At 41.5% G+C, this 20048-nt stretch overlaps 2 protein-coding genes across 4 annotated transcripts; one reads left to right on the forward strand and one right to left on the reverse strand.

Moving 5' to 3' along the window:
- Positions 1-2752: 2752 nt before the first annotated feature.
- Positions 2753-13249, forward strand: LOC117831412 (spindlin-Z). 3 transcript variants are annotated; one of them, XM_034710105.1, is made up of 10 exons: positions 2753-2940; positions 3765-3864; positions 4016-4115; positions 7423-7520; positions 7846-7951; positions 8575-8623; positions 8715-8850; positions 8940-9057; positions 9145-9378; positions 9621-13249. In XM_034710105.1, exons 5-10 carry the CDS (start codon positions 7912-7914, stop codon positions 9818-9820), a joined length of 777 nt encoding a protein of 258 aa, XP_034565996.1. In that variant the 5' UTR covers positions 2753-2940; positions 3765-3864; positions 4016-4115; positions 7423-7520; positions 7846-7911; the 3' UTR covers positions 9821-13249. The 3 variants fall into 3 exon arrangements, with proteins under 3 accessions (XP_034565996.1, XP_034565998.1, XP_034565995.1); XM_034710107.1 differs by lacking the exon at positions 4016-4115; XM_034710104.1 differs by lacking the exons at positions 3765-3864; positions 4016-4115.
- A 1039-nt stretch (positions 13250-14288) lies between these two features.
- dnajc25 (DnaJ (Hsp40) homolog, subfamily C, member 25) lies at positions 14289-18872 on the reverse strand. Its single transcript, XM_034709959.1, has 5 exons — positions 18436-18872; positions 16820-16972; positions 16157-16527; positions 15974-16073; positions 14289-14926 (listed from the first exon to the last, which is right to left on the reverse strand). Exons 1-5 carry the CDS (start codon positions 18781-18783, stop codon positions 14804-14806), a joined length of 1095 nt encoding a protein of 364 aa, XP_034565850.1. The 5' UTR covers positions 18784-18872; the 3' UTR covers positions 14289-14803.
- Between the last annotated feature and the right edge of the window lie 1176 nt (positions 18873-20048).

The raw sequence follows: 20048 nt of genomic DNA on the forward strand, positions 1-20048 counted from the left end.
ATCATTCTGTTTCGTGTCATATCATGCTGTTTGTTTCGTGTCGTGCTATGCCATATCGTATCATGTTGTATCATTCACCCCCTGTTGTTGTGTCATATGTGTTTTCCCCCCTCACAGATATGCAGAGCAAAAATAAATGCTATCATTAGTTTATTGATGTTTTCCACTGGGTTGAATTCATAGAATCATACATTCGTCTTTGTCACTGTTGCTGCCGCTTTTGCTGTTGATGTAGCTTTAGTGATTGGTCATTACCTTGTATCACAGTGCCGGACACTGGGCGTAGCGTGTTATCCTAGGGATGCTAAATGTTAAAACGTATTTTCCATTTCAATGCAATCAACAAAATATGAGACAGTAATCTCTTTAAAAATCTCACTTCAGCAACACAAGAGAGAAAGTTGCTTCAAATCATCTGTGAGAAAATTTGGCTGTTCTTGGTTTTGGCGCCCCCTGTGGACAAAGAAGTACCTCTCATTTATTTTATTTTTCTTAAACAAGAAATGCAGAAACATGCATGAATATTAATTTAAGCCTTTTTCCTGACAAGCTAAAAACTCCTTAAAGGAGCTTTAAAAGCTGCCAAAAACAAATTTATATCAACTGATTTCGTCACTTTGTTCTTCTCATCTTCATGCTCTCTGTTTATCTCTCTTCTCTATTTCTCTGTCCTTCTCTCTGTCTTAACGTGTCTACCTGTCTGTCCTTCTCTGTCTTAATGTGTCTACCTGTCTGTCCTTCTTTGTCTGTCTCCTCCTCTGTCGCATGCAACAGCAGGACGGATCACTGTAAGCAGGAAAAACAGAGTAATGCAGCAGTCAGCGTCCTTGTATCTCCTCCTGGTTGCATTATTTGGCAGATCGAGCGAGGGGCGGAGAGAGTGCGAGACGTCAAACTAACAGTAGAACGACCGGAAGTGAAAGTAAAATACAAAATAAGAGTTTCTTCAGACGTCATGATGAAATTCTTACCCACCTCTCACAAATGTATCTTCTGTATTGTGTCAGGTTTACTTAAAATCTGATTTTAATCCTTATTTGTTATATTTTACTGAGGATTCTTTTATATTAGATTTTCTTTCTGTCAAAGATTATGGTTTAGTGATGGTTTAAAACCATATATAACACCTGGAGAACTAATATAATAGTACATATGAATTGAAACATAGAAAATAAAGTGTATTAATAATTAAAAATAGGTTTAACCAGGTTCTCAATTAAAAAGGGTTTAACCGGGCAACAAAAGAATTATCTGCTTATCAAAATTTCCCCCATGATCTACCTCTGTATCATTGACTCATTTCTGTGTTATATATAACTGTACAAATGAGTATAAAGGACACATTAAAGATTTTTAATAAGTTAGATTTTAATAGTTGTAATGTCTGGAGAAAAAGTCAAAGCTGTACATTTTTATACTAGTAGCAAAAATAACATCTTAACGGCCGTTGTGGCATACATAGAGATATTCTTTTTTTCAACATTCAATTTCAGCTTTCTTCTTGTAATATTACAAAGTTATTCTCATATTGTTACAACTTTTTTCTTGTTATATCACCAATTTATTCTTAATAAGTTATATTTTTGGGCTTTCTCGCCTTTATTGGTAGGACAGCTAAAGAGAGACAGGAAACGTGGGGAGTAGAGAGAGGGGGAAGACAAGTAGCAAATGGTCGATCCGTTGGGAGTCGAGCCGGCGACCTCTGCGATGAGGACTAAAGCCTTGATACATGGGGCGCTTAGACCACTTGGCCACCAGCGCCCCACCAATTTATTCTTTATCAAATAAAAGCTTTATTTAAGTGGGTTTTTTTTCACTTTTCTTGACACAATTTTTTAAATCTCTGATTTTCCTGAAGGATTTATGCCATTGTGATCTTATATTTATTCATATCTTTTTCTTTTTGTTTTTACAACATAATTATCCACTGTTTTGCATTATGAATATACATGGTATTATGAATAATTACACAAAAAAAATCACTTAAGCCCAATGTTTTTTTGGTTTCTCCTCTCCCTTTTTTATTTTAATTTTATTTTACTTCATTTAAAGGCACTATGAGGAGTTTTTAACTGGCTGAGAAACAGACTAAGACTGATACAGATGCCTCTTTATGACCCTCAAAAGCAAACAAGACCATCTACAACAACACTGCCACCTTCTCTGTTGTCATTTTAATGTCTAAAACTGCTCTGAGGGGGTAGGTGTTAGAACAGATGATTGACATCTTGCTTTAGAAACACCCTTTTATGGCTGTTTTCATTGCAAATAATCACATTGTAAGATAAGTCTAAATGTTAAAAGACAACAGGATGAGGTTATTGTCTGAAGACAATTATTTTGCATTTACAGACAAGAGATAAGAGGTATCACTTTGTCCACAAGGGGGCGCCAGAACCGATACAAGCTAAAAGTTCCTCACAGCAGCTTTAATTTAAAAAAAAATCTTGATCTTTTTAATGAGCCTTTTAACGTCTGGCAAGGGACTATGGATGTCAACTAGCCTTTTGGCTAACTCTGACATATTTACAAAAATGCATGGTCCTATGAAATTAAAAATAAATAAATAGCTTCACATTACCGGCTCAAGTTTTTAGACACTTTATAAGATATCAGAATAATACATGGGAAGTTAACATTAGAGGAAATAAATATAGTTACCTTGTTATTACATAATTCTTATTTTGTTTTATTACAGAAAGAAAACTTCTTGTGTCTTATTGCCACTCAGTCGCGCGTTTTATTTTGAAAGGCTCAACCGGAAGTTCCTTGTTTGACCGTGTGTATCTTGCCGCCCGTCGGTGAGATGGCCGTGGACTCTTTGCTGGTTCCTGTGGAGTCTCTGCTGGTTCCTGTGGAGTCGAAACTGGTTCTGTGGACAGGCAGCAGGAGGCGAGACACCCCGACCCGTCCTCCATTGTTAAAAAAAACCCTTACACGGTAAGACAGAAACAAACGTGCACCTGTCAGTTAGCTCGCGAGACAGCCCGCAGGTAAACAGCCACAGAAAACACACTGAGCGCTCGATTTGTCGTTGACGTTCTCCCGCCGACGGGGGGAGGGGCGGGGGACGCAGACAGCCGGAGACCTAACCCAGTCTGCTGCTGTCTGCCTGTTAAATCTGCCTTTTCCGCATGAAACACACAGAGTCCCGCTGTCCTACGCTGGATTGAGGCCCCTGAAAGCTTCATTTCCCCCTGATAGGGGGCTGCAAAAAAAGGCGAGCAACATGGCTGACGCTGGCCCTGCAGAACCTGCTGCTTTGACAGTGCAGATGATGTTTATATATTTTTATTTTATGGAAAATAACTTCATAACAAGATGGAGAACAAATCTGCCCTCCTCTGTAACCTGACAGCTGAGGTAATGAAAGAAACAAACCGGAAACTGCTGCAAGAAAATCAGTAAAATCCTTTATTTCTCACATGGGGTTTGGTTCTGCAGCCTTTTGCAGGAGTTTCTCATTGTTATTCAAAGGTAGTGCAAACTCATACAACACTCCTGGGACTTTTGTGTCCCTGTATTTGCATCTGAAAGGTTCACTTATAAGCAAATCAAAGGTCACCTGGAGTCTGATCCTGCAGGTAAAACTTCAACTACCTGCTGATGCTCATCTCTAGAGGTCAGGGGTTAATCATTAGAGCAGAGGGGGTTTGTGCATTTTTGAAACCCAAACTTCTTTTAACATTTGCAGCAGAAACATTTATAAAGGTATCCAAATAACTCACCTCTTTACAAACTTTCACTTTCCAACTTTGCAACAGGTGATCTGTGTGTGGATGAGGCGGGCTGTCGCTGACGTCACCTTAATGATCCAAAACTAAAAGTGCAGGAAAACATCCGCAGGGAGAGCAGTAGAATGAGGTGTGTTAGTAAAGCAGCACTGAAATCATCAATACAGCTCATACTTGATGAACCTTTGTGATTTGCAGTGTGAGGGTCATGTGGCTGCAATGCAAATCCAACAAATAGTAGATGATAGCTGACTGTTTGTCATGTGACCCTCCTCTTGCAGGTTGCAGCATCCCCCTGACAGTCTCCCACCGCTCTCTGTAGCAGTAGTCATGGCTCAGCGTCTTCTCCTTCAGTTCTTTGGACACCAGGAGTGCAGCAGTGTTAGAAGCATTCACAACTCTATACTGTAGCATGGCTGCGTGCCAAAAGGTCCTCTCACACAGACCGTTCAAGACGGGAGGGTTTAACCTTGCCGTTAATCAAAGTCTTAAAGGCCGAACCCCGGGGTTGAGTTGATTTGCCCCTGAGCCGGCTTCCACAGAGGTGCAACAGAGGTGGACGAGTGTTAGGAGTGTGTGTGTTTGTGTGAAGCTCATGCATTTCGTGCTATAAAACTGCACACTGGGACATCATGTGTTATGCACGATGTGGCGTTCAGTGTAAAAGCAGAAGGGCGGAGTAAACTTTAAAAAATTCAATCAGACAATCATACTCTCGATCGTTGGGTCTTTAAACACTGGGTTCAACCCAAGTGGCAACCTCCAGTCTTAAAATATGAAGCCCATGCGGAAGTGCTAAAAACTGCAGTTCCTCGAGTGTCCACTAGAGGCTGGCTGCAGAAACACAGGAAACCACATCCACACCCATTCAAAGAGACGATTTTCATAGCAGAAATAAACATGTTTACAGCCTGATCTTTATGTGTTTGCAGCTCTGCAGCAGTAAAACATGAGAGCACGCTTTGAATGTTCCTGGGCAGGAGAGCAGATTGAGAGCTCTGCTGGATTTAATCACATCTGCAATTTTTACTCAAAGTTTGAGCTCAAAAATACTCAAGCTGGTGTAAATAACAGATGTAAGGAAAGCCCCTGACGTCTGAGCAGTATATAGGCAGAGCTGGGTTTATATGATCCAGATGTTTCCGTGCAGAACAGAGAGAAACCTTCAGTGTTGGAAGGATTCTTCAGCCCGTGTGTAGCATGAAGTACTGATTTTCATGTCTCAGGTTTCAGTTTTGGTGTAAGTTGAATGTTCGGTTGCTGCCGTCTGGCATCATCGGGCCTCTCACGACAACAGATGACTAATCGTGTGTTACTGGTGGCAACAGGAGGGAAATCACCAGCAGCTGCAGAGAAACGCAGCAAAGAATCTGTGTTTCTGGGCCGTTAGTTTCCTCTGCAGGTAATCAGCAGTCTGTTTCAGCTCAGACGGTCACTTAACTGAAACTCATGATCTGATTTTAACTCTCAAACATCCGTCAAACTGGTTTCAAATGAGTTGATTGTTTTCCTCTTGAGTCCTTGTTTGGTCCAGAACACTAAAGTGAAGTAAAAACTTGAAAAAGCTTTAAAAATTTGACGTTTTCAATCTTTCTGTTGCTGGTTTAAGTGAACGCTTGCCTCCGTAGTTTGCTGTTTTAAGATGTATATCAAGGAGAACGAAGCTGCAGGTTTCATCAGGGTTCAGGAGTCAGGTGTGTTTCATCAGGTCGTGCACTGTGCGTCTGTCGCCATCGTCTCTCTGGTGACATTTACATCCCCTCCGCTCTCCATTACGTAACCCAGCTTGTGTGTTTTTTGCAGTGAAGGGTACAGTGAGCATTTAGGGGGTCGACCATGTTACACAACACCCTGTCTGCAGATAAATAACACACCACAGGCTTTACTCACAGGCTCTGCTGATCAATAATTGAAGTCTCATGTTTAGGACATGAAACCTTTCAGAGGCTCATCCTCCGAGGGCTGAGCTCACACACCGCTCTGATTCTTCCACACCGGCACACAGGCTGTGTTTACACTTTATATCTGAGTTTAAATGTGTTTAAAAGAAAATATCTTGCACATTCACGGCAAAACTTTAATGCTGCACTTATTTTTTGTTTGTTTAGATTGTTTGTTGCTTGTTTCTTCAGTTTATAATTCTTTATTTTAGAGAAGTAAGCAGTCTAAGCTGTTGCTGCAGACAAAAAGATGACGTAAAGCCACCACGATCACACCCACTGGTTTCTGTAAAGCACATTTGAAACCTCAGATTTGGCTTTCGGTCTTTGCCACGTTTGGGTTTTGTGGGTCTAAAGCGACCACATTCACTTCTATTGTTGCCGGATGCCGGAGCACGACGCATCAATCTCAACAGAGCAGATGGATTGGGACAGGAAGTTACCAAAACATTACAAAAACATCCGGTGAATTTTCAGAATAAAACACTGTGTTATCACCAGATCGTATTTCACTCAACTATGTAAACAAACAGTCACATGACTCCAGCTGTCAGGCGGTCCTGCTCCGTGCTGCGTTTGGAAAACGCAACCGGTGGGTGTTGACGGATGAGAGCACGGAGACGGACCGTAGCGGATCAGAGACGGACAGGACACAGATCTGGTGGAAGTCCCATGTCAGACGAGAGGAGGCGAGGCGAGGCCAGTCTGTTCTCAGCTAATGCTATTGCTAGCTTGGTTTGCAAGTTGCACACATAAGTGGGATTCTAATTTGACCCCCCAAAAGCTTTAAAAACCTCCTCAGAGCATCTTTAAAACATTGAAAACACTGAACAAGAAACTTTTAAGGTTGGCATGTTTGTGACCTATCAATCCCAGGTAGCCCCGCCCTAAATCTGCCCCTGCTTCCTGGTCTGTTTGACCCTGAATGGGTCCATAATTTATAAAGATATCATCATGTTGTGTTTACAGAGACTAGAAAGTAGAGATTGAGACCACAAACTCTTCAGGAGAAGAGTCGCCCCCTGCTGGTCATTAAAACAAGGCAGGTTCAAGGCACTCTTTTGGCTCCACTTCAAACACAGTCTCAGCCGAGCATCTGATGAGTGTTTCTTCACTGAGCTTGTGTTGAGTAAAGCTTCACTTGCTCCTGCGGTGAATAAAACATGGAGCCCGTGATTCCTCCAGATTAATAATGCAGCCTGCAGTCAGAGTTCAGGGAATTACGTAATAATTATGTCACCCAGAGGCTAAAACTTTAAACATCAGACACCTTTACTGTCGGAGGAGAGACCGGCTGACTGGCGCCCCCTGCTGCTCACAAACACAAACATTAAAACTCATTTTTATTTATAAAGCATGCAGCTCAAAGTGCTTCACAAAAGAACAGAGAATGCCTGTGAATTGTCACACATTAACCACCAACCTAAAGTTTGGTGTTCCCCAAATAAATAAAGAGTAATAATAAAAATATCCCTCATGTTTTTTATTCATTATATCCGAAAGTAGCGTTTATGCCACACTCGGAGGTGACAATATAAACTTATAAACATGCTGGACTCCTTTCTGCGGATTGATTTGGTGACGTGTGTGATCTGGTTGCCTCCGGTTGTTATGGGGTCTGGACCAATCAGAATCAAGTATTCAACACAGCTGGGATGGGGTGCTTTAATTCATAATGTAACTGAAGATCTCAAGTTTTTAGTTGATGTTTCTTCAGTTTAGTTAAAATGTTTGTTTTCCTGTTATAGGTGTGATCGTGGTGTCGTCCTGTTGATGAGCGTTTGAATCCGGACCCTCCAGAAAACCTCTGAACATCTCATCAACGCTCCTCAATACTGGAGGCTGGGTAAACACAACTGAACGATCATTTATCTTTACTGTCTGTGATTAATCTGCAGGCTTGCTAACAGACATTTGATTGATACCGGATCACACATTTACACATTTACATATTTATATACAGATAAAAAGATGACCTAAAAAAGAGTAATGAACATGAAACATTGTCTGACACCATGAGGACTTGTATTGTTGTAATTGCGTCCTCTCACCACTAGATGTCAGTAAAGGTCCAGACTGATCTGTAGAATATTTCTATAAAGGGAAGTTATTGTCAGTTTTTTCTGCTCGGCACTGATTCTGGAGCTAACGTGTGTCCTCTTATTCTGAAGCTTTCTTCAGGTGTGTGTTGTAGCTGTGTGGCCGGGCAGCCTGGCTGCCTCCCCGCCTCCAGATGAATGAAGAACACTCCGGGACCCAGAGACACAGCTGATGCAGGTCAGAGGTCGACTTCTCTGCCAGCACACACACACACACACATTAGGTTATATTTTTGTATTAACTTTATTGAATTGTTTGTCACTAAACTTACATTAAAGGTAAGTGCTCATAATGTGTAAAATGGAAATAATAATAAAGTTTTACTCAAAATCGCCCTTAATGTATTGTTTAAAGGTTTTACCGTTGTGTTTCTTCTTCAATATGAAAGGTCACTCATAGATTGGGATTATTTAACATTTAATATGCTTTCTGACTGATGCACTCAGGTTTGGTTAATTTGCATGAAGATTAATCCAAAGAAATATGACACATATAAGGGCCTGTTTCCACTGAAAGTTGCAAAAGACATCTCACAGCACTTCCTCTTCCCTTGAAAGTGACTGTGATGTCTGTTTTTATTGCACTGCAGGCCTCTGCACATATTTGATGCAGCAAGAGACCAACATGTTCATGTTTCAAGGTCGTTTTATTTTGGTGATTTGCTCAAAACACAGTGCAAAGTATTCAAACTTCAAAATGTGGACATGAGGGCGCCATGGTTTGAAGTTTATAACACGTTATAAAAACATGAAGTTGTGATTTGGGTCTGATGGTTGTTCTGTCGTGTGTTTTCTCCTCAGGGCATGCAGGTGTTTCTGCAAGTATGATGAAGAAAAAGAATCCCCACAAGTGAGTTAGTTTTTCACATACAGGCAGACTCATTCGTTCCGTAGAGGGAAGATTTAGATCGTGATGTGTGTTGTTTGTTATTGATTCGTAGAAAACATAAGAGCACTCTCGGTCCGACCACTAAAGTCCTCTCGCCGCCTCGACGCAACATCGTCGGCTGCAGAATCCAACACGTGTGGAAGGAAGGAGGAGGACACGTGATCTGGAAAGGAGCCGTGCTGGACCAGGTAACAGAGGGAGGAGTTATCACTGACTGATGACTTAAAACAAAAACAAAACAAGGAACAGAATTGTCTTCTGTGTGTTTGTCCTTCAGGTGCCGGTGAACCCGTCCCTCTACCTGATCAAGTACGATGGTTTCGACTGCGTTTACGGTCTGGAGCTCCACAAAGACGAAAGGGTTCAGGGTCTGGAGGTGCTCCCTGACAGACTCGGTAAGACTGACTGAGACCATGATCACACAGAAGTGATAGAGTAGTGTTTCTTACATGCACCGTCTTGATTGTGACGTTTCCCTGCAGCTAAATCCCGTCTCACAGACGTGAACCTTGCGGACACCATGATCGGTAAAGCAGTGGAGCACATGTTTGAGACGGAGGAGGGTCCGAAGGAGGAGTGGAGGGGGATGGTGTTGGCCCGGGCTCCCATCATGACCACCTGGTTCTACATCACCTACGAGAAAGATCCGGTGCTCTACATGTACCAGCTGCTGGACGACTACAAAGAGGGAGACCTGCGTATCATGCCCGAATCCAGTGAGTGAAGCTTCCTCTTGTACTCGAAGATACTTACGTATGATGTGTTCACCCAGGAGGCGTGTGGACATCAGGTGTAATCGATCCCTGAGACCTTTAGCATTTCCTATAACTGTTTCTGTAAATCTGCATGAAAAGTCCCTGCAGCTGTCTTTGTTTAGCATGAAGTAAAATCCAGTAATACCTCTCTCTCTCTCTCTCTCTCTCTCTCTCTCTCTCTCTCTCTCTCTTTCCCTCTGCAGACGACAGTGTCCCCACGGAGAGGGAGCCAGGAGAGGTGGTGGACAGCCTGGTGGGCAAACAGGTGGAGTACGCCAAAGAGGACGGCGGCAAGCGGACGGGCATGGTCATCCACCAGGTGGAGGCCAAACCGTCCGTCTACTTCATCAAGTTTGACGACGACTTCCTCATCTACGTCTACGACCTGGTCAAGACTTCGTAAGACTCCATGGACGTCCTGAGCCCGCCCCCCCCCCAAATCAAGTGCTTAATCCTCAAAACCATCGAAGACGAAATAAAACACTAAACACGCTCACAACGGAGAAACATGGGAGGGATACGTCTCGAGCTTTGGCTACTTTTGTGTCTGGGGATATTTCAGATTGGAAGAAATGGATTGGTGACGATGAAGACACAGATCTATGACCTTCTTACAAGAAGAACAAAAAAAAGTCCTTGATTTTACTTGAAATTATCCAAAACATTTCAGATACCTGTCTCAACAAACAGAAGTTTACTCCCTCCAGTGTGCATATTTCAGAAGAAAACTTGTGGCACAGCTAATCCCAGATTACTAAGAAGAAGACGGAGTCACCTGGATGTCTTCAGGTGGTTGTCCTACATCAACAACACACCTGGCCTTAGATGGAAGAAGTGAAGGAGAGAGGTCTGATGCTGAATGTTGGACGGAGCATCTCCCAAAAGAGGAGAAGAAGAATTTAAAGACGGAACAACAATTCATGATCGCACTACTCCAAACACAAACGACACAGATCAGTGTTGTAAGGATTTAAATTGCAAATGTACAGAAGCCCATTTCTGCCATGACAAGAAAAAAAGAGGACAGTATGAGGGTTAAAAGAGGTCATGTGATACTAAAGAAGGGTGACGACTTTCCCAGTCAAAATTCATATTATAATTCAAACTTCTTATTCGTGAATTTGACTGAAGCTCCAAAACACCTAAATCATTTCAGTGTTGGGAAATCAGGGGTTACCAAACTTTGTCATGTCGAGGACCCCCATTACAGCCTCTGGCACAGACCCTCCTCTTTCATATTTTTGTAACGCCTTTAATGGTATGTCAAAAATCAATTATTAGTTGGATTCGCTGGGATGCTTCCTCTCCTTTTGTAGTCTTCAGTACGACTCCTGTCGTGTCGTGCGTCACATAGCTTTGTAGCTCGTAGGAATGAATTTCCCAAACTAACCGTAGTAGTCAGTGTTTTCCTTCTTAATTGGCAATCACAGGCTTCCGTACATTTGAAGCGTGGTCGTAGTTTACCCTGGGAGAAATAAATGTCCCCCGAGTGTGATGGTTTTTGGCCTTTTGGATGATGTACGGGACTAAAAGGAGACCGATTTAACCCTTGTGCTGTGCTGCTTTCACCGGCTCCATCTCACCCACTCAGACTGAATCTTCATGAGAGGCTCAAAGATCCTCCGAAAACGTCCGCAGTCAAACTGTGCTTTAAAAAAACAAAAACACGGGGGTTCTTTTTATTTGCCTTTTTGTATAATTGCCAATCCCCTTCCTGTCCTGTCGTTGAGTTGTTTGTTGTCAGAGATGATCGGGCAGCTTTTTCTCGTGATTTCACTCAAGCCTTTTGGATTTCGCTCTCGTGTCGTCTTTTCTACTTCATCAATGAAGGAGAGGAAAAATGAACCTCGGCCAAAGCTCTTTCTGTCCTTGGCGGATTGTTTTGATGTTCTAAATCTCGTCACAGACGGACTTTTCTTGCTGTTTGAACTTTAAACAGAGTACCTGCACCTTTAAGAGGAGAACAAGAAGAATCAGACAGTTTGAGTTTTTCAACTTAAAATTTAAAGGCCTGTACCGGTGGAGTACGGTTTCCTGTTTCAAAGGTATCTGTGAACACTTTTGAACGCCTAATTCCAAAAACTTTTGTCTTAGTTGAAAAAGTTATAACTTAAAAAGGTTCCCAGTTTTTACTTATAAATGAAGTGTAATCAGCTCTGTATGTATGCAGTAAGAGAGGACACAGTCAGATGTGTTTGTTATAAAGAGATTAAAAACCAGTGAGGGCTTAATTACCCATTTAACAAATGTACATTTTGATTTGGATAAAGTCCAGACTGAAGGTTTTGCATAAACAAACACTACGTGCTGATTCAAACAGGAGTATTTTCCAACTCTTTTTGGCCCATGCTGATAGTAAGAACTACGTCTAATTTATGCCTTATTATTATTCTTAGTGAACATTTTAAAGTCGTATTTTGCCACTTAGACTTGGATCAAATAGTTTGGTTCATTCTTATTTGCCTATTAAGAAGAAATCCCAAACAAAATGCAAAAAAAAACAAAACATTTTTTAAAAACAAGATATTAAAGCTCCTGTGAGGAACTTTTGGTGTTTTTGTTTTTGGTGCCCCCCTGTGGCTGTTAAAGCAGCGTGCTGCTAATTGGTCCGACACAGACCCTGCAGCAGTGCTTTCAAAGAGAAAGAACTACTATATAGAAATAATTGATCTTCATGCTGATGGTCTCATTTGCTTTCGTGGGTCATAAAGGGGCATCAGTATTAATTTCAGTCTGCTTCATAACCAGGTTAAAATCCCCTCACTGGAGCTTTAAATAGCCAAGATATGATAGATAGATGATTATCAGCACCCTGTCTCACCTGATGTCACGTAAACAAGTACTGCTCTTACTTAAGTGAAAAACCTGAGCAAAGCTCCATATTTTATTTGTATTTTAATTTAAATTTGCTATTACGTCCGACATACATTTTTATAGCGCACAGAAGAGCGTCTATCACATTGAATGTCAGAATTTAATGAACTTGTTTTTTTACAAGTTTTTTCAGAGTTATTAGAATATAAATGTGAATTGATCAGATTTCAGGGGAAAAACATGTTTTTTTTATTGATGGAAAAAAATGATATTTTAATCAGCATTTGAACAAATTGAGTTGGGAAATATTTGAATTTTAAATATCTGCGAATAAGTCCAACATTATGCATTCCTAGATTTATGATTAATGTAGAAAAAGACCTGTCTGATATTTGCAACCACACAGAAATGTTGTCATGTATCATACTTAATGTAATATTTTAGTATTTGTGAAGATTTTTTAGTTATTTTTTAGCACTTAATGCAGCAGCTACCTGTGAACCTTTAGCATCCGTTGTTTTATTTTAACTTCAGACAACAAGCTCATAAAATAACACTTTAAAGGTTGAAGAGCCGTCCATTATGACTTTAAACCATCAGATGTTTCGTGCTTCACGATGAACAGATCAGAGTAAAGTGTGTAAAACCTTCAGTCTGATTATTTCCTATGATGTAATGAGTTGCCGGGCAGATTACAGCTCTTATTGTAACCACACTTAAAAAAAGAAGACAGATCCTCCAGAGGTCTGTCATTCCTGCACTTGTATATCTGTTATGTTTTCTCATACAGAGAGGTATGATTGTGATCATCTGAACAGAGTAAGATGAACTATTGACGCATCATTATTGAGACTTGACGAAATCAAAGGTCGAGTCCATCAGTCAGAACATTTCACTGTTATAAAGATCACGGACAATTGATGTTCATGTTTGGAATGACATTGGCCTTCTATCTGCCTTGTATTGTTTGTTTTTGTATGTTTCAAAATATATGTTAATTTTTATTGTTAATGGAAAATCTGCCGGTGTGGTCTCATTTATTTTCTAACCAGCGGGGTTCAATTTGAGGTCACATCACATCAGTCCACAGAAAGGAGAACAGAATGGAACACATTAAAGGAGAATAGAATGTTCAGATCGATCAAAGCCCCAAAACAGCTGTGATTCATTCTAGACAGAAGAAGCAACATCAGGTACAACCTAATCACACATCATATCAGATCAATCCATAGAAAGTAGTCACATTCCTCCTCTGCCTGTTGACACAGTGGTAGAAACGTAACAATAACTTGGCTGGCAGCAACAACTCACGGAGCCACAGAAATCCTCTCGCCACACACGGGTTGGGACCATAGACTGTATAAATAATGGACGTGGTATCCGTGACGTCACCAATCTGTTCCTGAGCGCTGTTTTGAAGGCAGTGGGAGCCATATTGGAAATGCTGAACTCATCTAAATGTAGGCTGTTTGCAAAACTGCCTACTATACTAGCAGTATAAACTGATTTGGCCAAAATTCAGTATGTAGTATGTGAACAAGAGCAAAATCTGCAGTATGCCAAAACTCCCCAGATGTTTGACCCTTCTTCTTGTTTGATGGGGGTTTTTAGGTGCCGTAGCAGTTGTTTCGAAAACAGCCTTAGTGTGAGGTAAAGAGGCGGGGTTTGAGCCTCCTAGCCAACAGCTATGTGTTCCCGCCTGTCAATCAAGTCAGTCATGTCCTTATTTGGGCAAAACTCGTAATATATGGATGACATGCACCAAATCATGCTGGGACTGGGAATCAATCCCATGACCAGTGCAACAAGGACCGCAGCCTCTGTACATGGGGCACCTGCACAACCAACCGAGCCAAACCGGTGCCCACAAACAAGAACTTTGAAGGACGTACTTTGTCCCCAAAATTATGTCGCAACTATCATCGGCTGAAGAAATGTCAAAACATTTATATTCAGTCATTTAGAGCCCAAGTATGTTCAGAGTAGGGCCATGGTTTAGAAATAGCAGAATGAACCTTTAATTATTTATCACTGCTGTTAAAGAAAAGAAACAAAAATGGTCTCTGTCCCTGGTTTATTCATCATAAAACACAAGCACAATCTGAAGCAGCATACAGAGAGAGCAGCCGGCGGTCTGATTCCTTGCCCAAGGACACTTTGACAGTAGTCGGCTGCTGCCGAACAAACTGGTAGCCTTCTGGTTGCATGGCGCCGTGCACAAACACTTCATTCGTCAATCCTACTTTACCAGCAGGTGAAAGAAAAATCAGCTGGTAAGGATCACAGAAAAAATACTTTAAACTTTATTAAAATAAAACGTGACGTGACGGTTTGAAAAGAAAAACCACATGATGTAAAAATGACTGAAAGTCTGCAGCCCATGCTCACAGTTTATTCCTCTTCCACATCGTCTTTATGAGTCCTGATTGCTATGAAAATATCTCTCGCTGTATAAACAGGCGCAGTTATCTGTCTGTACAGGCGTTTCTCCACGCAGCACGGCGTGTCAATGTGTGTCCGTGTGTGTCGGCACTGAGGCAGGCGTGTTTGTCACAGACGATGCTCGTGGCCGTCAGTCGTCAATGAACGTCAGCCGCCCCGGCCCCTCGTTCCTCATCCAACGTCTGTACCTCTTCATCCTCGGGTCGGTCGCCATCTTCACCTTCATCTCCTCCTCCTGCTCTTTCTTGTACAACTGAACAACAAAGATCTCCAGGTTTACACTCATGACATTTTTACTGAAAGGCAGAATGAGAGGGCAAAACCAGAAATATGAGCACTGTCAACCATTACTCCACCTAAAAACTTAAATAAAGTTATTTTTTTCCCGCGTACCTAAGGTCTATAAAAGTAGTATGGGAGGTTGAGCCTTCAGTTATCAAACTTCAAACTTTCCTTTTTGATAAAGCTTATAGTTAGAGCTGGATCAGGCTTGGACCAGCTCTTAGTTATGCTGCTATGGGCTTAGACTGCTATAGGCTTAGATTGCCACAGGAACTGACACACATGGATCTTGTCTTTCCCTCTCTCCTCTGTCTGTCTGTCTGTCTGTCTGTCTGTTATTTTAACTTACTAACCATAGACCTTATGGAGTCCCTGAGCTCCCTTGTCTCGTAGGTTCCTCTGGATCTCTGCTGCTGTGAACATGCCAGACTCCAGCTGCTACAACTACTACTATCCGTCTCACCACTATCATCTCTCTCTCTCTTTCTCTCTCTCTCTCTATCCCTCTCTCTCTCTCTATCCCTCTCTCTCTCTCTTTCTCTCTCTCTCTCTCTATCCCTCTCTCTCTCTCTCTCTCTCTATCCCTCTCTATCCCTCTCTATCCCTCTCTCCAACACGGTCTCAGCAGATGTGTGTCTAACATGAGTCTGGTCCTGCTGGAGGTTTCTGCCTGTTAAAGGAAATTTGTCCTTGCCACTGTAACTTTCTAAATGCTGCAAAGTGCTCTGCTCATGGTGGATTAAGATGAGATCAGACTGAGTCCTGTCTGTAAGATGGGACTGGATCTTATCCGGTCTTGATGTTGGGTCTTTGTTAATAATAGAACATAAAAGTACGGTCTAGACCTGCTCTGTTTGGAAAGAGTCTGAGGAGAACATTTGTTGTGATTTGATGCTATATAAATGAGGATTGATTAAAGTTAACTCACACTAAAGATGGTGAACATGATAGATAGTATAGTGTTAATAGTTTTAAATTTGGATAAAGTGAAGAAGAGAAGATAATTTCAGAAACCAACCTCATAGTTTTCTTTGATCCAGAGTTTTTTCTCCAGGAAGGTCTGCTTGTTGTGCTCGTCCAGACTGTCAAACTGAGACTGAGACATCCTCATGTACCTCCTGAGGGTTCAAAGAGAGTCCGCCGTGAGAGAAGACAAACACACCTACTCTGTATTTAAGCTAAGCTCTCTGCGAGGACTCACCTGATGATGTAGAGCTTCTCCTCCTCTCCGTACTCCTCCCTGCAGATGGTGAAGCGGTAAATCCAGGACACGTACCAGGCCACGTAGTTGGTCAGGTAGTACGGAAAGAGGATGATCTGACAGAGCAGGATGTCCGACAGGTTGGGCTTCTGGTAGCCTCCTTTAATGTCAATCTTTGTTTTGATGATTTCTCGGATCACCTCCTCCTCCTGCTCTCGGATCTCCTCCTTGGAGCGGCGGTTCTTGCCCTTCTCCTTGGGGCGGTTGAGGAGTCCTTGCTGTTTGGCGATCTCTGTGGCCTGGATCCTGTACTTGGGGACGGTCACCAGGTAGTTGATGGCCTCGTTGTAGCTGCTGTGCCAGCTGTAATACTGGAGGGGAGAGAGAGGGACATTCTTATGCTACAATTTATGATGATGTTCATTTCTGCGCTGTTTTCTGAACTCTTTTGTGCTCTTTGAGTCTTTTGTTTAGGATAAAAACATCTTCATCTTTGCATCCGGTACTCATATTAAAATTATATACACATTTTAAATTTGATGCAAGCTACACCTTTCAAAACAGGAGCATGTTTACGTTGTGTTCATCAGCTCTTCTTTTAACAACACTCAAGTAAGTAGTTCAACAGAGCTCTACGGCAAGGAAGTAGAGAGACTTCCTCACCTGAAAAATGGAGATAGCACAGATGGTGACCAGGATGACGACCCTGACGTCCACTTTAGGAGTGAGCTGTCGGCGGTAGTAGGCGTAGTAGTGCTGGTAGTACTCCTCAGGATGGTCCAGCATGTAGTCGTAGTCCCGCCGAGTATCTTCATCCTGCACGCACAGACAACAAGACAGTGTTTAGTTAAAGGTTAGTTATGAAATAAAAATCTTAAGTTGATATCATCATTTAGGAAATGCTCTGCTTCACCTGCAGGCTTCTGTTTACACACTATTTGCTTTGACCTATCATATTTGTGCTCTGAAGTCAACATGGCACCTTCTGATTGGACGCAAAAACCTTCCAGTCATTTCAACATCTGCCTTTCCTTCAGTCGTGCATCTCCAATCACAAATACAGAACTTCCACCTCAGAGAGTAAACACACGTCTTCTTAACTTCCTGATTTCATCTCTCAGAAAATTTAGATCTTATCACCGATTGCGATGCTGTTGTCAGACTTTACCAAATAAAGACATGTTTGCATCCGTCTTAAAGTACTGACACTTTCATGAATCAGTGTGACGAACATGTTCAGCACATTTTTAAGACCAAGGAGGAAACAAATCATGGAGAAATTCTAAAAATGTCATTATTAGTGAAATTAATAATGCTGTAAGTCACACATTCAGACTTATAGCTCACATTGAGATCAAAATACAGGAAGTTATGGACATTATTATGTTTTTATTTTTCATCCTTAAAGAACGTATATTTTCAGATGCATGTTTACAGAGAGCACAGCTAACTAAAGGTGCTTTTCAACTGCAGAAACTGTGGACCTGTTGCGGAAATATGTGTTTCGACAGCAGGAACCAGGGTCTAATTTTACTTCTGGGGTAGGTAATCTCCCCCTGAAAGCCCCGCCCCCAAATATCCAGGAACTATTTGGGGGCGTGGCCTGCAATGCTGAACTTTTCTGATCATCTCATTGGAAGACTCTTGATCTTAATTCCTTTTGATTGTGTGCCAATTGACAGATGAGCTATCCTGACTACACTCGTCTTTTGTACCAGGTTGTAAACATGTTTATTTCTGCTGTAAAGATCGTCTTCTTTGAATTGGTGTGTATGTGGTTTCCTCATTGGACTCATATTTTTTAGACTAGAGGTTGCAGCTTGGAGTTTACAGCATCATAAGGAGTCCTTGGGAATACATCCTAGTTTAGTTTTGTTAGATTAGATATTAAGATGTATAAATATAAAGCACGATAAGTACCTCCCGTGAAGAACTTTTACCCCCGCCCATCTGACTTGTTCCCTGTGGCAGCTATCTGACAATCACAGTATGTTTATAAAGATATTAAGTCACTTTCCTGATGATTTTATTTGCATTTTTAAGTCATACGTGTTGATTTCAGTCTGTTTTTTAAACAGTTTAAAACTCTTCACTGGAGCTTTAAATTTCTGTATTACTATTTAAAGGTCGGAAATTTACAAAATGCCTCAGGGATGATGTGAATAGAATAATAAGAGTATTAAATGGAGTTATGATAAAGTAACACAGTTATGAGGAAAATAAACACACACTTAAAAAGTTGCATCTTGAATCTGACTCTCTGAAACACCTGGACCGACCTTTAAAGTCTCGTATGCGGTCACTACGAGCAGGAACTTCTTGTGGGCGGACTCCTGGGTCTCCTCCTCCATGCCCGGCTCTCCCACCCTGAACCGGTCCGGATGGTACCTGCGGGCCAGCTGCCGGTAGTTCCGGGCGATCTCCGCCTTGGTGGCCTCTCGGGTGACTCCGAGCACATCATAGCAGACTTCCGTGCCGCAGTACAGGCCCTCCACCAGCGCAGAGACCGCCGGCAGGGAGCACACGGAGAGCAGGAGCACTGCGAGCCGCAACGACGGCCTCACCGTCCGTGAACACCCGGTGGAGCCTCTACCACCGCCGCAGCACTGCTCCGTGGGAGCAGCCATCTCTGTCCGCCTGCCTCCGCTACAACTGCCAACTCCAGACTCCAGAGCAGCAGGCTGTCCTGTCGCGGGATGATGACATCATCAGGACGCGTCGGGAAGGAATGATGACGACGCATCAAAGATCGCAACTTCTGACAAAAACACAACTGTGTTAGATTGCTTTGTTTACCTATATTAATCTGTAAATAAATAAACTGTCTACTATTTAACAGTGTTGTAGTAATTATTGTGTATATAAATCAACTGTGTTATATTGACCAATTATATATAAATAAACATATTGAGTTATATATATATATAAAAAAAAATCTAGTTAGTGTAATCGAAATTGTATGTATTACTTTTTATTTATTCTTATTTTTGTGTTGTTTTTTTTGCTACTAGCTAAACTGTTCATGCCAATAAAACAATCTGAACTGAACTGAACATAACATGTGCAACAGGATATATCTTTTAATATATCTTTTAAAAAAGAGATTTTTAATGGAAAAAAAATGCAGGCCATCATTTTTAAGTAATAAAAAATTCCAAGTACCTATTTGGTTAAACGCATTTTTGTCGTTTTTTACAGACTTGCTTTGATGTGATTTCACCTTTTGGATTGCATTTTATATCTCTTATTAATTTGATTAATTGTATTACTTATTTGTTTATTTTTTTCCTTTTTGATTTATTATTTTAACACTCTTTTCTATTTATTCGTTACCATGACTATCTGTGATCCCTCTATCGGTCTTACTTATTTATGATTTTTCCTCAATACATTATTCATCCACTGATCAATTCTAATCTCATTGATCCACACCCCTTTATCTGTTTTTATTTTCTCTGATGTGATGTCGTCTTCTTTTTAAAACCTTTTAGTGTCCTTTAATGATTTTCACTTCTATACTAATTATGATTTAATGGTTTACTGTTGCATCACTTTATTGGAGAGGCACCCTACTGCAGGCAAGATGGCGCCGCCACAACATCCACACCGGAAGTCCATACCGGAAGTCTATACCGGAAGTGATTCTTTAACCCCCTCTCTACCCAATGCCGGATGCGTCGAACTGGAAGTTTCTTCTTCGTGTAGCGTATTGATTGCATTAGTCTGTCGCTGCTAAATCAATTAGCAGAAAGCTAATTGTGATAGAGAGAGTGAGTGAGAGAGATCCCGCTGTGTATGAAGAACAGAATAATGTAGAGTGTTAGTGTGTGTGGGGGGAGGGGATGAGAAGGAAAAGACTGTAAGTAAGAGGGAAAATACACTCAAGCTGTAC

This window comes from Notolabrus celidotus, chromosome 19 (assembly GCF_009762535.1).
Source record: "Notolabrus celidotus isolate fNotCel1 chromosome 19, fNotCel1.pri, whole genome shotgun sequence".
In the NCBI taxonomy this organism is placed as follows: domain Eukaryota; kingdom Metazoa; phylum Chordata; class Actinopteri; order Labriformes; family Labridae; genus Notolabrus; species Notolabrus celidotus.

Excerpts from the sequence above, each read along its gene's own strand:
- dnajc25 (XM_034709959.1), bottom strand. The coding sequence starts at position 18,783 with ATGGCTGCTCCCACGGAGCAGTGCTGCGGCGGTGGTAGAGGCTCCACC. Across the intron at positions 16,528-16,819 it reads GTGCTATCTCCATTTTTCAG|TATTACAGCTGGCACAGCAG; the intron begins GTGAGGAAGTCT and ends TCTCCCCTCCAG. Across the intron at positions 14,927-15,973 it reads GGATCAAAGAAAACTATGAG|TTGTACAAGAAAGAGCAGGA; the intron begins GTTGGTTTCTGA and ends TTTGTTGTTCAG.
- LOC117831412 (XM_034710105.1), top strand. The coding sequence starts at position 7,912 with ATGAAGAACACTCCGGGACCCAGAGACACAGCTGATGCAG. Across the intron at positions 8,624-8,714 it reads AAGAAAAAGAATCCCCACAA|AAAACATAAGAGCACTCTCG; the intron begins GTGAGTTAGTTT and ends ATTGATTCGTAG. Across the intron at positions 9,379-9,620 it reads GCGTATCATGCCCGAATCCA|ACGACAGTGTCCCCACGGAG; the intron begins GTGAGTGAAGCT and ends TTCCCTCTGCAG.